Here is a 13,889-nt window from a genome sequence, read left to right on the forward strand (position 1 = left end):
ATTTCTTTATCAACTCAACAAGTTTACTGAAAGCTTTCTATATGCTAAACACTGATATAGATAAAAAGGCAATTCAATACAGCATTATGAATCCCAGAAAGGGTAAATACAGAAAAGCACATGCAGCCTGTAGGAAGGACATCCAACACACTTTTTGAAGGTCAAGAAAGGCTTCATATAATGATGGGTAAATAAGATGAGTCCGAAGAATAAATCATTTGGTGAACTTATGGGGTGGGGATAGGAGTAAGAGGGTAACATTCAGAATTTAATTTGAGGGCAATGGAGAACAATGGTAGAATTTTAAACAAGAGAGTAACATCAGCAAATTTGTATCATAGGAAGTTCATTCTGACTCTACTATTTAGTTTGGGGAAAAGGGACAAGAATGGAGACTAGAGTCTGTTTGGGCTATTACAATAATAAAGTAAATAATGAGAGATAATGGCATCTTTATCTATGGTATGGTGGTAGAAATAACAGCTCAACAGATTAAAATGCAAAGCCTCCTCCAGCCACTGAACAATGCTTTCAGTGACTTCTCTCACTGTATCTTTGCATGTACCTTCTTAGAGATAAAGACATTATTTGTTTGCTTGTGCCAACACAAGTGAGAGTTCGATCATCTGCACATAGAGTAGACCTCAACACATCCTTAGCATCTTAAAATGTAGAAAGTGCTTGGCGTGCTTGGGAATGGCATGTAGCATCTTGTCAATGTATTCCAGGATGCATATAGGGAAATGACTATAAAGAGGGCAGTAAAGCCAACCTAAGAAGGGAGCTCTGGAATTTCAACTGTATCTAATAGGCATGAGAAATCACCTACTGATTTATGCAGGGAGTAGACAGATGATCTGATCTTTCTAAGGTTACTTGGTGTCAACTTTAAGGTGAACCTCCCATTATACCCACCTTTTGGCATTCATGCCTTAGTACAGTACCCTCCCCTTGAGTTAAGTGGGACCTGTGACTTGTTTCTCATTACTCCTGTGATTTTATAACATTATGCAAAACTGCATCTTGCTAGAGACTCACTGGACAGACTTTCCTTGATGTTTTGATGAAGGAAGCATCTGAGCGAGGGAAGTTCACATGGCAAGGAACTGTGGATGGTCCCTAGGAATTGAGCAAAGAATTGAAGCTCTCAGTCCTGTAACCACAAGGAACTTATTACTTCCAATAACAATGTGAATTTGGAAGAGAATACTGAACCTCGGGTGAGAATTCAGCCCTGCTCAACATCTTGATTACAGTCTTGTGTGACCCTAAGAGAGGACCCAGTTAAACCATGCCCATACTCTCTACCCAAGAGAAAGTAAATGTGTTGTTTTAAACTACTAACTTTGTGGTAATTTGTTACTCATCTACAAAAAAGAATATAATTAGTAATGTTATTGAAAATACATTAGATGAGGGAAATTTGGAAACAGGAAGTCCAGCTAGCAAAGAAGAGATGATATAGTAGGATTATACATATAATTGAGAAAACATGAGCTGGAATCAGAAAAAAGCTGACTTCAAGCTCTTTACCAACTTAAATAATTAATCTGGCTAGTTTATAAAATGTGATAATAACCTTCTCTCAAATGGTTTCTAAAAGGAATATATAAAGGGAAATATATATATTGTTTAACACAATGCCTAGCACACATTATCATTATTGTGCTGTAACGTTTATGAGGACTAATAAGAGCTGGATTAAAATAAAGGTAATGAGAATGGAAATTGTGGTAAATTTGAGCAATAGCTTTTGGTAGTAGGTCTCAGTGACTTTCCAATATGGATAGAGAGAAAGAGAGAGAGGAGGAAGTAAAAGATGACACAGTTTCTAGCCTGAATGACTGGATGAGAATGATGCCATACCTGAATGAAGGAGTGCAGAAGGAAGAGCTGACTTCGTGGAAGAGATAATGAGTTCTGTTTTGGAGTGTGAAGTGGGTGTGCTTGTGGGAGGCCATCCATGTGGAAAGGGCCAGTGCACAGCTGGGAATACGGACTTCGTACTCAGAAGAGATTTGGGTATATGAAAGGATCTGGAGATGGTTGTGAATTAGGTTACCCATAAATTGCATCAGTGTTCACACACACACACACACACACACACACACAGACACACACACACACACACTCCTAACATTCCTTCTGTAAAAACATGAGAAATCCAGAGAAATTTCTCCCAGCAGCCTCAGGAGAACTGGATTAAATCTCCACAATCAACTTGATGTACCCTGCATCTGTAGAATATCTGAATAGACAATGAATCATCCCAAACTGAGGAGGTGGACTTTGGGAGCAACAATATATATATATATTTTTTCACTTCTTCTCTTTTTGTGAGCGTGTATGTGTATGCTTCAGTGTGTGATTTTGTTTGTATACCTTTATTTTTACCATTTGTCCTAGGGTTCTCCCTCTCCATTTTTTTTCTTTATTATTACTTAACAATTTTTTTTCTTAATAATTATTTTTAATTTTTTATTTTAATAACTTTATTTTATTTTACTTTACTTTCTTTTATCTTCTTCTTTCTTTCTTTCTATTTTTTCTTCCTTTAATTCTGAGCCGTGTGGAGGACAGGTTCTTGGTGCTCCAGCCAGGCATCAGGGCTATGCCACTGAGGTGGGAGAGCCAAGTTCAGAACACTTTTACACAAGAGACCTCCCAGCTCCACATAATATCAAACGGTAAAAATCTCCCACAGATCTCCATCTCAATGACTACACCCAGCTCCACTCAATGACAAGCAAGATACAGTGCTGGACACCCTATGCCAAACAACTAGCAAGACAGGAACACAACCCCATCCATTAGCAGAGAGGCTGCCTAAAATCATAATAAGGCCACAGACACCCTGAAAAACACCAACAGACGTGGACCTACCCACCAGAAGGACAAGATCCAGCCTCATTCTCCAGAACACAGGCACTAGTCCCCTCCACCAGGAAGCCTACACAACCCACTGAACCAACTTAGCCACTGGGGACAGACACCAAAAACAATGGAAACTACAAACATGCAGCCTGCGAAAAGGAGACCCCAAAGATAGTAAGTTAAGCAAAATGAGAAGAAGACAGAAAAACTCACAGCAGATGAAGGAGCAAGGCAAAAACCCACCAGACCTAACAAATGAAGAGGAAATAGGCAGTTTACGTGAAAAAGAATTCAGAATAATGATAGTAAAGATGATCTAAAATCTTGGAAATAGAATGGAAAAAATACAAGAAACGTTTAACAAGGACTTAGAAGAAAAAAAGAGCAAAGAAACAGATATGAACACCACAATAAATGAAATTAAAAATTCTCTAGAAGGGATCAATAGCAGAATAACTGAGGCAGAAGAATAGATAAGTGACTTGGAAGATAAAATAGTGGAAATAACTACTGCAGAGCTGAATAAAGAAAAAAATAATGAAAAGAAGTGAGGATAGTCTTAGAGACCTCTGGGACAATATTAAATGCCCCAAAATTCGAATTATAGTGGTCCCAGAAGAAGAAGAGAAACAGAAAGGTACTGAGAAAATATTTGAAGAGATTATAGTTGAAAACTTCCCTAATATGGGAAAGGAAATAGTTAATCAAATCCAAGAAGCACAGAGAATCCCATGCAGGATAAATCCAAGGAGAAACATGCCAAGACACATATTGATCAAACTATCAAAAATTAAATACAAAGAACAAATATTAAAAGCAGCAAGGGAAAAACAACATGTAACACATAAAGGAATCCCCATACGGTTAACAGCTGATCTTTCAGCAGAAACTCTGAAAGACAGAAGGGAGTGGCACGACATATTTAAAGTGATGAAAGAGAAAAACCTACAACCAAGATTACTGTACCCAGCAAGGATCTCATTCACATTTGAAAGAGAAATTAAAAGCTTTACAGACAAGCAAAAGCTAAGAGAATTCAGCACCACCAAACCAGCTTTACAACAAATGCTAAAGGAACTTCTCTAGGCAGGAAACACAAGAGAAGGAAAAGACATACAATAACAAACCCAAAATAATTAAGAAAATGGTAATAGGAACATACATATCAATAATTACCTTAAATATAAATGGATTAAATGCTCCAACCAAAAGACACAGACTGGCTGAATGGATACAGAAGGAAGACCCATATATATGCTGTCTACAAGAGACCCACTTCAGACCTAGGGACACATACAGACTGAAAGTGAGGGGATGGAAAAAGATATTCCATGCAAATGGAAATCAAAAGAAAGCTGGAGTAGCAATTCTCATATCAGACAAAACAGACTTTAAAACAAAGACTATTACAAGAGATAAAGAAGGACATTACATATTGATCAAGGGATCAATCCAACAATTGTAAATATTTATGCACCCAACATAGGAGCACCTCAATACATAAGGCAAATACTAAGAGCCATAAAAGAGTAAATCAACAGTAATACAATCATAGTAGGGGACTGTAACACCCCACTTTCACCAATGGACAGATCATCCAAAATGAAAATAAATAAGGAAACGCAAGCTTTAAATGATACATTAAACAAGATGGACTTAATTGATATTTATAGGACAGTCCATCCAAAACAAAATAATACACTTTCATCTCAAGTGCTCATGGAACATTCTCCAGGATAGATCATATCTTGGGTCATAAATCCAGGCTTGGTAAATTTAAGAAAATTGAAATTGTATCAAGTATCTTTTCTGACCACAACGTTATGAGACTAGATATCAATTACAGGAAAAAATCTGTAAGAAATACAAACACATGGAGGGTAAACAACACACTACTTAATAACCAGGAGAAATCAAAGAGGAAATAAAAAATACCTAGAAAGAAATGACAATGAAAACACAATGACCCAAAACCTATGAGATGCAGCAAAAGCAGTTTTAAGAGGGAAATTTATAGTTATACAAGCGTACCTTAAGAAACAAGAAACATCTCAAATAAACAACCTAACCTTACACCTAAAGCAATTAAAGAAAGAAGAACAAAAAAACCCAATGTTAGCAGAAGGAAAGAAATCATAAAGATCAGATCAGAACTAAATGAAAAAGAAATGAAGGAAATGATAGCAAAGAACAATAAAACTAAAAGCTGCTTCTTTGAGAAGATAAAATTAAAGATGATACAAACAGCTGGAGAGATATACCATGTTCTTGGATTGGAAGAATCAACATTTTAAAAATGACTTTACTACCCAAAGCAGTCTACAGATTCAATGCAATCCCTATCAAACTACCACTGGCATTTTTCACAGAACTAGAACAAAACATTTCACAATTTGTATGGAAACACAAAAGACCCCGAATAGCCAAAGCAATCTTGAGAAAGAAAAATGGAGCTGGAGGAATCAGGCTCCCTGACTTCAGACTGTACTACAAAGCTACAGTAATCAAGACATTATGGTACTGGCACAAAAACAGAAATATAGATCAAAGGAACAGGATAGAAAGCCCAGAGATAAATGCATGCACATATGGTCACCTTATCTTTGATAAAGGAGGCAAGAATATACAGTGGAGAAAAGACAGCCTCTTCAATAAGTGGTGCTGGGAAAACTAGACAGCTACATGTAAAATAATCAAATTAGAACACTCCATAACATCATACACAAAAATAAACTCAAAATGGATTAGAGCCCTAAATTTAAGGCCAGACACCATCAAACTCTTAGAGGAAAACACATGCAGAGCACTCTATGACATAAATCACAGCAAGATCCTTTTGGACCCGCCTCCTAGAGAAATGGAAATAAAAACAAAAATAAACAAATGGGACCTAATGAAACTTAAAAGCTTTTGCACAGCAAAGGAAACCATAAACAAGACGAAAAGACAACCCTCAGAATGGGAGAAAATATTTGCCAATGAAGCAACTGACAAAGGATTAATCTCCAAAATTTACAAGCTGCTCATGCAGCTCAATAGCAAAAAAACAAACAACCTAATCCAAAAATGGGCAGAAGACCTAAATACACATTTCTCCAAAGAAGATAATACAGATTGTCAACAGACACATGAAAGAATGCTCAACATCATTAATCATTAGAGAAATGCAAATCAAAAGTACAATGAGGTATCACCTCACACCAGTTAGAATTGCCATCATCAAAAAATCTAGAAACAATAAATGCTGGAGAGGGTGTGGAGAAAAGGGAACCCTCTTGTACTGTTGATGGGAATGTAAATTGATACAGCCACTATGGAGAACAGTATGGAGGTTCCTTAAAAAACTAAAAATAGATCTACCATACGACCCAGCAATCCCACTACTGGGTATATACCCTGAAAAAAACATAATTCAAAAAGACACATGCAGGGCCTCCCTGGTGGCGCAGTGGTTGAGAGTCCGCCTGCCGATGCAGGGGATACGGGTTCGTGCCCCGGTCTGGGAGGATCCCATATGCCGCGGAGCGGCTGGGCCCGTGAGCCATGGCCGCTGAGCCTGCGCATCCGGAGCCTGTGCTCCGCAACGGGAGAGGCCACAGCAGTGAGAGGCCCGCGTACCGCAAAAAAAAAAAAAAAAAAAAAGACACATGCACCCCAATGTTCATTGCAGCTCTACTTACAATAGCCAGGACATGGAAGCAACCTAAGTGTCCATCAATAGATGAATGGATAAAGAAGATGTGGCAGATATATACAATGGAGTATTACTCAGCCATAAAAAGAAACGAAATTGAATTATTTGTAGTGAGGTGGATGGACCTATAGTCTTTCATACAGAGTGAAGTAAGTCAGAAAGAGAAAAATAAATACCATATGCTAACACATATATATGGAATCTTAAAAGAAAATAAAATTGGTCATGAAGAACCCAGGGGCAAGATGGGAATAAAGATGTAGACCTACTAGCGAATAGACTTGAACTTAAGGGGAGGGGGAAGGGTAAGCTGGCACAAGTTGAGAGAGTGGCATGGACATATATACACTACCAAACATAAAACAGACAGTTAGTGGGAAATAGCCGCATAGCAGAGGGAGATCAGCTCGGTGCTTTGTGACCACCTAGAGGGGTGGGATAGGCAGGGTGGGAGGGAGGGAGATGCAAGAGGGAAGAGATATGGGGACATATGTATATGTATAATTGATTTACTTTTTATAAAGCAGAAACTAATAGACCATTGTAAAGCAATTATAGTCCAATAAATATGTTAAAAAAAGATTAAAAAAATCATTAGAAATCCCTTAGAAATAAGTGAATTATGTGCAGCTTTAATGAAAAGAACCCACAACGAAAAACATAGAGAATGGGAAAAGGATCTTTTCTTCTTTCCTTAGAGATGAATGACTAGTAAGTTTCCAAACGCAAAGGGGATATTCAGTTGACTAAGCTTGGTAAATCTGCTGCAGAGATAAGCAAACTATGACCTGAGGGCCACATCCAGCCTCTTGTGTGATTCTGTAGATAAAGTTATTTTGGAAAGCAGACACATTTATTCATTTGTGTATTATCTATTGCTGCTTTCACAATGCAATGGCAGAATTTAGTAGTTGTCATTGAAACTGTGTGGACCACAAAGCCTGAAATATTTACTATCTAGCATCTAGCATTTATAGAAAAAAAATGTTTACTCATCCATGGTCTATTCCATAAAAAATGGTAGTCTTTAAAAATAGTGCATCAATAAATAAGGTAATAAAGAAATGCCACCTGGTATACCACAACACCAATCGAAAAAGTTCGAAACTTGGTTTCTGGCATAATCTTCCACTGATTACTTATAACCTTTCTGTAACAGCACTTTTTCAGCTGTCAAGTAGGAATAATACCTCCTCTGCTTACTTCAGAAGCTTCAAAGCAGGAAATTAAAAAAAAAAAACAACTATAAAACATCAAAGTATAAGTTATTATTGTTATAGATTTTTTATATTGTCAAATCTAGAAATCAATGTACTCACTCATAATTATATAAGAAAAATATAAATATACATTTTTGTATGTAATTTATTAAAGGAAACTTTCTATTATTTTTTGTTATATTTACAAGAAATATTTGGGTTGAGTAGAACTCATACTGGCATTATCCTTTCCAGGAAAGAAAAGCACAGAAAATTAAGATGTTTGCTTAAAGTCACCCAACTAATTAATGGTAGTGTCTGAGACCTAGTGAAATCTCTTAATCATAATTTGCTTTCTACAGCACTGTATATCTACAATGGTGACTAACTTGATAAATCAGTCATATTTGACATACATGTGTGGGTATCTGAGGTATGTAATTTTAGTATAGGGAGTTCGGAGGTTGAGATGAAATAAATAGAATTTTTGTTTAAAGATGAACTGTCTCTTCAAGTGCAATTTATCCTTTCTTGTTTTGAATTTTTAATAAAATTTTCATTTTAGAATAATTTTAGATGTACAAAGAGATTATAATGATAGTACAGAGAGTCCCCGTATACGTTTCACCTGTTTCCCTTATTTTTGACATTCATTTTAAAACTAAATAAGTAACCATCAGTATATATCATCTAGAAAGTTAGAAAAGTGTGAAATATATGTAGATGTGTAATGTAGAGTTACCATTTTTCTCATTTCACTCACGATTAAGGTAAGATGTTGTTACTTGTCCAAGGTCAGATAAAAAATTGATGACACAAAATTAGAAATAGAAGTAGATGTGTTAAATAAACTATAAGAATGAATGAATTAATGTCTTTAAAATGACTTCAAAATGTATGGAATTCTTAAAATGTGTGGACTCTTGCCTAAAGACAAATCATTACTAATATTTAACTTGCTAATTTACTTTCCAAAACAAAATGTTTTCATTAGTTCCTAGTTTATTTGCAACATGACCTGGCATGGTTCCTGGTATGTTTGGAAGCTTAATGAAGACATGCAAGTTTTTTTGTTTTTGTTTTTTTTATTTAGAAAGATGACAATGGGAATGCCTGTGTTTTTTGTAATGTGAACTTTAGAAAGGGAAATCAGGTACTTATTTTTTGACCAAATACAAGTCAGTGTTTCTCATTTTCAAAGTAATCAACTTTTTTATACTTTTTTTTTGGATATTTGATTGCAACTTAAAAATGTGACCAGATATCCATATCCATAGCAATGTGGAGCTACAGGATAATCATTTAAATATAAAATATATCCACTGAAATATCATTTACCTATTACTTTTATCTTTTTCAAAATGTAAAACATAAATATATATATGTAGTTTTTAAAGGTAAAACTTTCATCTTGATCACTAAGTAGTAAATGAGATTACGTGTATGAAGTACTCAGCTGCTGATGGCACACTAAAACTTTTTTATCTCCTTTTCTTCTTCCCTTTCCTCTCTTGCTGGTTGGTGAAAATCACTCTTCATCACTCAGTCATCATGGCCCTTAGGAGAATGGAATGGTGGTAAAGAGAGTTGCAGGCATAAGGAAAAGGGACTAAGGTTTGTTGAGCAAGTGTCACTTGTTGAGTGGTACATTAGATGATTTACATATCTTTTATTGCTTAGAGCTGTAAGCTGTCTTGCATTATGGATGTAATTATCCACATTTTACATTTGAGAAAACTTGGCAGGAGAAAGATCTGAACAACCTTCCAAAGATCACATAGCTTAGGAAAGGCTGAAAAGTAAATATGAACTATCTGCCTGCAATGGAGGCCACTTCTTAGAGACAAGAATCCCTGGTGGGAAAAATAGGTGAAGGGGTTTAAGAGGTACAGACTTCCAGTTATAAAACAAATAAGGCACAGACAGGTATGTAATGTACAGCATAAGGAACATTGTAATAAATGTGTATGGTGACAGATGGCTACTAGACTTATCGTGGTGATCAATCTGTAATGCATATAAATGTTGAATCACTATGTTGTACACCTCATACTAATATAATATTGTATGTCAACTATACTTCAACAAAATAATTTAAAATTAACAATTTCCCTGCACTTAAGTAACCCCCGATAAATGGGTCACAATAGAAGAAATTTCCTCTGATTGAAATAGAGGGACAGCCTAAGGAGTTTTCTGAAGCCATGTATCAACTGTAATTAAGACCAGATTCCCTCTCAACTTTATTGAAACTGCCAGTCAAAGACAGCGGTGTGCTTTTGTTAATGGAACGCAAGCCTGGGCCTCAGAACTTGTGCTAAGCATGGCTATTCCCCTGAGTTTGTGTGAAACCTTGAGTTTTTTATAGACATTGTATCTTCACTGATAAAATCGTTATTCTAAACCTACTTTCAAAGCATAGGTGGATTTTTGGAATGGTACATAATATAATATTTTATAGACCATAAAGACAATATTATGGTGTTATTATATTGTCTCATTTTGTTAAAATATTACCTTAAAACATAAATGCAGAGGTTTCTCAGGAAATTGCTTAAATGAAAACATTTATTATTCATCTAACGTCTAGAATTAAGATAACTTTCACCAAATTCTACCAACAGAGACTGAAAGACACTAACCAATTTACACACTAAATATAGGATCAAAATTGAATACATAGTAAAAAATAAACAAAAAGTAAGTTTCCAAAAATTGCTTTATCAGTTGCCTTATGTTCAGAGTCAGGCACATTCTTATATAACCTAGGTATACGTAAGTCATTTTAGTAAATGTTAGTATTAGTTTTACAAATGACTCAAAATTTTAAGTCTCATCTACGATTTGTTCTGGGAATGCACTGTTTGCAACCTTGTACCAAGGAAAAACCACCTAGATTCCAAATAACTGAAGCAGAAACAAACTTTTGGAATACAACCTACTCATAATTTGGTCACTGTCTGTAACATAAGCTTTCTATGAGCCTGGCGATGCTGAGTACTAAATTATGTTTTTAAACAAGTATGCACTAGAGAATTGGCTTTAGAGATATATGAAATGAAAAGCACAAAGAATCTAAGAAGAGATAAAATCTGTCCAAATAAACTAGCATTGCTAAAACTGCATCTGTTCATATGAATAGTTACAAATAATGCACATTTTATGTGACTGAAGACTGTGAACTTTGAAAAGATAACAAAATAAGAAATATATACATAAGCATATACGGAACCAGAAATGCAAAAAGGAACATATTTGTTTTAACGCATAGGCAAAAGAGTGAAGAAAAGTTTAAAGAAAATTGAAGAAATAAAATTTTTTTAAAATCATACTATTTGAAAATATTTCTCATCCTATCTTGTAATTTAAATGTATACCTACAGTGGAATTTATTAAGGACAGTAAACTTAATTGTATACTTTAATAAGCTTAAAAGCAAGCACAGTTAATTTTAAAATGAGGGGAAAATTCCCATGGCAATAACTTTGTTTTCTAAATTTGTCCATAGGGTGATTTTATGTTATACTTCTCACAAAAGATTTAAGCACGAATAAACCTACTCTCAAAGAAATACTTAAATATAACAAAACTAACTTGAAGTTACTTGTTTGGCAAAGTCAGATTTTCATAAATCTACTTATTAAAATTTATTGTAAAAGTGGAGTAAACCTTAAAAATGTAGATACAAACACTTTCTTCTCAGCCTGTGTAACATCCTGGTATGTTTCTGGTACTTTGAAAGAAAATATTAATCAACTCTTTGTGACTTAGAGTTCTTTGAGATTTACCTTTTCCTCAACCTTTTTGAGGTTAAACCATCCTAGTGAAAAGAATTTGGGTTTCAGAATGAGAAAGACTGTATGCAAATCACGGTTCTGCCACATACAACCTTGACAATCTTGGACAAGTTGTTTAAAATCTCTAAGACTTAGGTTCTTCTGATGAAAAATAGGGGGAATAGCAATAACGGAATTATAGTAAGAATTAAATGAGGTAAATACATATATAAAAGAGCCAGGTAGACCCTCATAAAGGTTGGTGTTTTATAACATGGAATTCATTCCGTACTATAATTGGTTTTATAAACTAGATCAGCGGGTTGGATAGGCAGCAGATTATTCTCAATATAATAAGAGTTATAACAGCATCTAAATTCTGAAACCCTCCTATATTCCAGGGATTGTATTAGGTGTCTGACTGGCATGGTTAATCTCTTTAACCCTTATAACTAACATTAACAAAATGTTCTAACCATTTTGCTGATGAGAAAAGTGAAGTTTAGAAAAGTGAATTAACTCAATATCAAATGACCAGGATATAAACCCAGACACTCTGTAGCCCGCATTTGGACTATTCCCAAGATTCTCATTAATATTCACACCAAAGAAAAATGGAAATGGGAGCAATTCAGATAAGGAGGGGAATTCCAAATCTGGCAACAGCAGAAAAAACAAAAAACCCCAAAACCCCAAACATAAAAACAAAAGGACTATACATGTCTTCCTGGAAAAGATGTTCTGAGAGTATATGACTACTCATCACCTCCCAGCCTCTGTGGCTGCTTGTGCCATTTCTATAAAAGCCTATGATTTTTAAAAAGAAATTTCACCTGTTGAATATCAGCTTGTCTGTTATATAACCCTTAGGGGCTGTGAAAACAATCTCATAACTATAAAATTTATTAACTTGAAAGATCATTTTTTTTTTTTACTAGATTTGGGGATCCACAGGTATTCCCACCACATTCTATACAGTGGACAACATACTGAATAAGTCATAGAGAGTATCCTCTTCTCCATTTGCATTTTCATTGGTGGGGTATATTGCCTCCATTAAAAAAAGAAAAAAAGGAAAAATTCTTAAACCACAGATCAAATTTCTACCAACTTGCTTGATTTTGTAGCATATTATAACTTACAAAGATCTGTGACCCACCACTAAATTTACAATTAAATTCAAATTAAATGCTTTTGAGAGTTTTAAGAGCTTTATGAAATAATAAAACGATCTTTTGCATCTTGTTCTATTGTAAAAATGAGTACTGATAACCACTGAATGGGTGATGACCTAAAGAAATTCTTGCCTCTCTAGTTCCTAATATAAATAAACATGACTTTAAGTCCTAGTGAAAAGTCCTTCATTTTCTCTACAGATTTTTTAAAAATTTATCAAAATATTCATTTCCAAAGGTTGAGGTGGTGCTCCAAACTTTCAATATTTTAATTATTGCAATTCTTTATCTCATGTGAAACAAATTCCCATCTTAATTCATCTATCATAACAGATTAATTCTATAGATGGCACATACTGAGTCAATACTTGCCTTGATGGTCTTTAAATTATCTATTATTTTCCCTTGTAATCATGTTCCTACATGTTAATTCTAAGTTATAAAATATTGTCAAAACTTCAGTTGGAAGCCATGGAAAATCATCTATTAACAGAATACAAGAATGCAATTTTCTGTAAGCTCTCAAAATATGATTCTGTCATCTACCTATTTGTCTACCTGTCTATCTATTCATTCCTTATTCTCATCATCTGAAAACAAATTTAGAAGCATGGTTGGTTGAATAGAACAGTTGAGAAGGTAATTGAGGTATACCAGATTGCCAAGTGGAAAAAACACTGAAATAACTAATATGAAAGAAATGAAGAAATTCAACAGATTATTAAAAAACGAAGGGTGTATAACCATGCAACTCCATGGACAGTGACTACACATACAAGCAAATGAAAGCAGCTGACCACGTACCCACACACCTTGGCAGAGCTGCACTCCACACTCGTCGGCCGCCACCAAGACAGATGATCTCTGGTGTCCCTTCCAGACGATAACCTGATGAGCATGAGAAGGCCAGAGTGTCACCAACCCCAAAGCTGAACCCAATTCGGTTACCATATTGAGGAATTCCAGGATCTTCACAAGGCTCCAGATTATACTCTGTAATTGGATGAAGAGAACAAAGAAAATGTTAGTAGTAACCTTTAAGGGTATATCCCTATTATTTGCTAAATGGATGCTTTTAGGGGCAGCCATACATTTTAAAATTTACTATATGTAAAATTATGGGTATATGCTGATGGCACACATAATTTTCTTCTTTTGTGAAAGGTCTACT

The 13,889-nt window shown here is 35.0% G+C and overlaps 1 protein-coding gene across 3 annotated transcripts in view; it reads right to left on the reverse strand.

Annotated features, from left to right (window-relative positions):
* CSMD3 (CUB and Sushi multiple domains 3) overlaps nt 1–13,889 on the reverse strand; it is a gene marked incomplete at its 5' end in the record, with an annotated part of 1,086,230 nt that overhangs the window by 369,890 nt on the left and 702,451 nt on the right. For all 3 annotated transcript variants that reach the window (XM_079722286.1, XM_079722285.1, XM_079722284.1), the window contains one exon: nt 13,523–13,711. In XM_079722286.1, the coding sequence (XP_079578412.1) occupies nt 13,523–13,711 (189 nt within the window). The remainder of the gene's footprint in view (nt 1–13,522; nt 13,712–13,889) is intronic.

Source organism: Hyperoodon ampullatus, assembly GCF_949752795.1.
Source record: "Hyperoodon ampullatus genome assembly, chromosome: 17".
Taxonomy (NCBI): Eukaryota; Metazoa; Chordata; class Mammalia; order Artiodactyla; family Ziphiidae; genus Hyperoodon; species Hyperoodon ampullatus.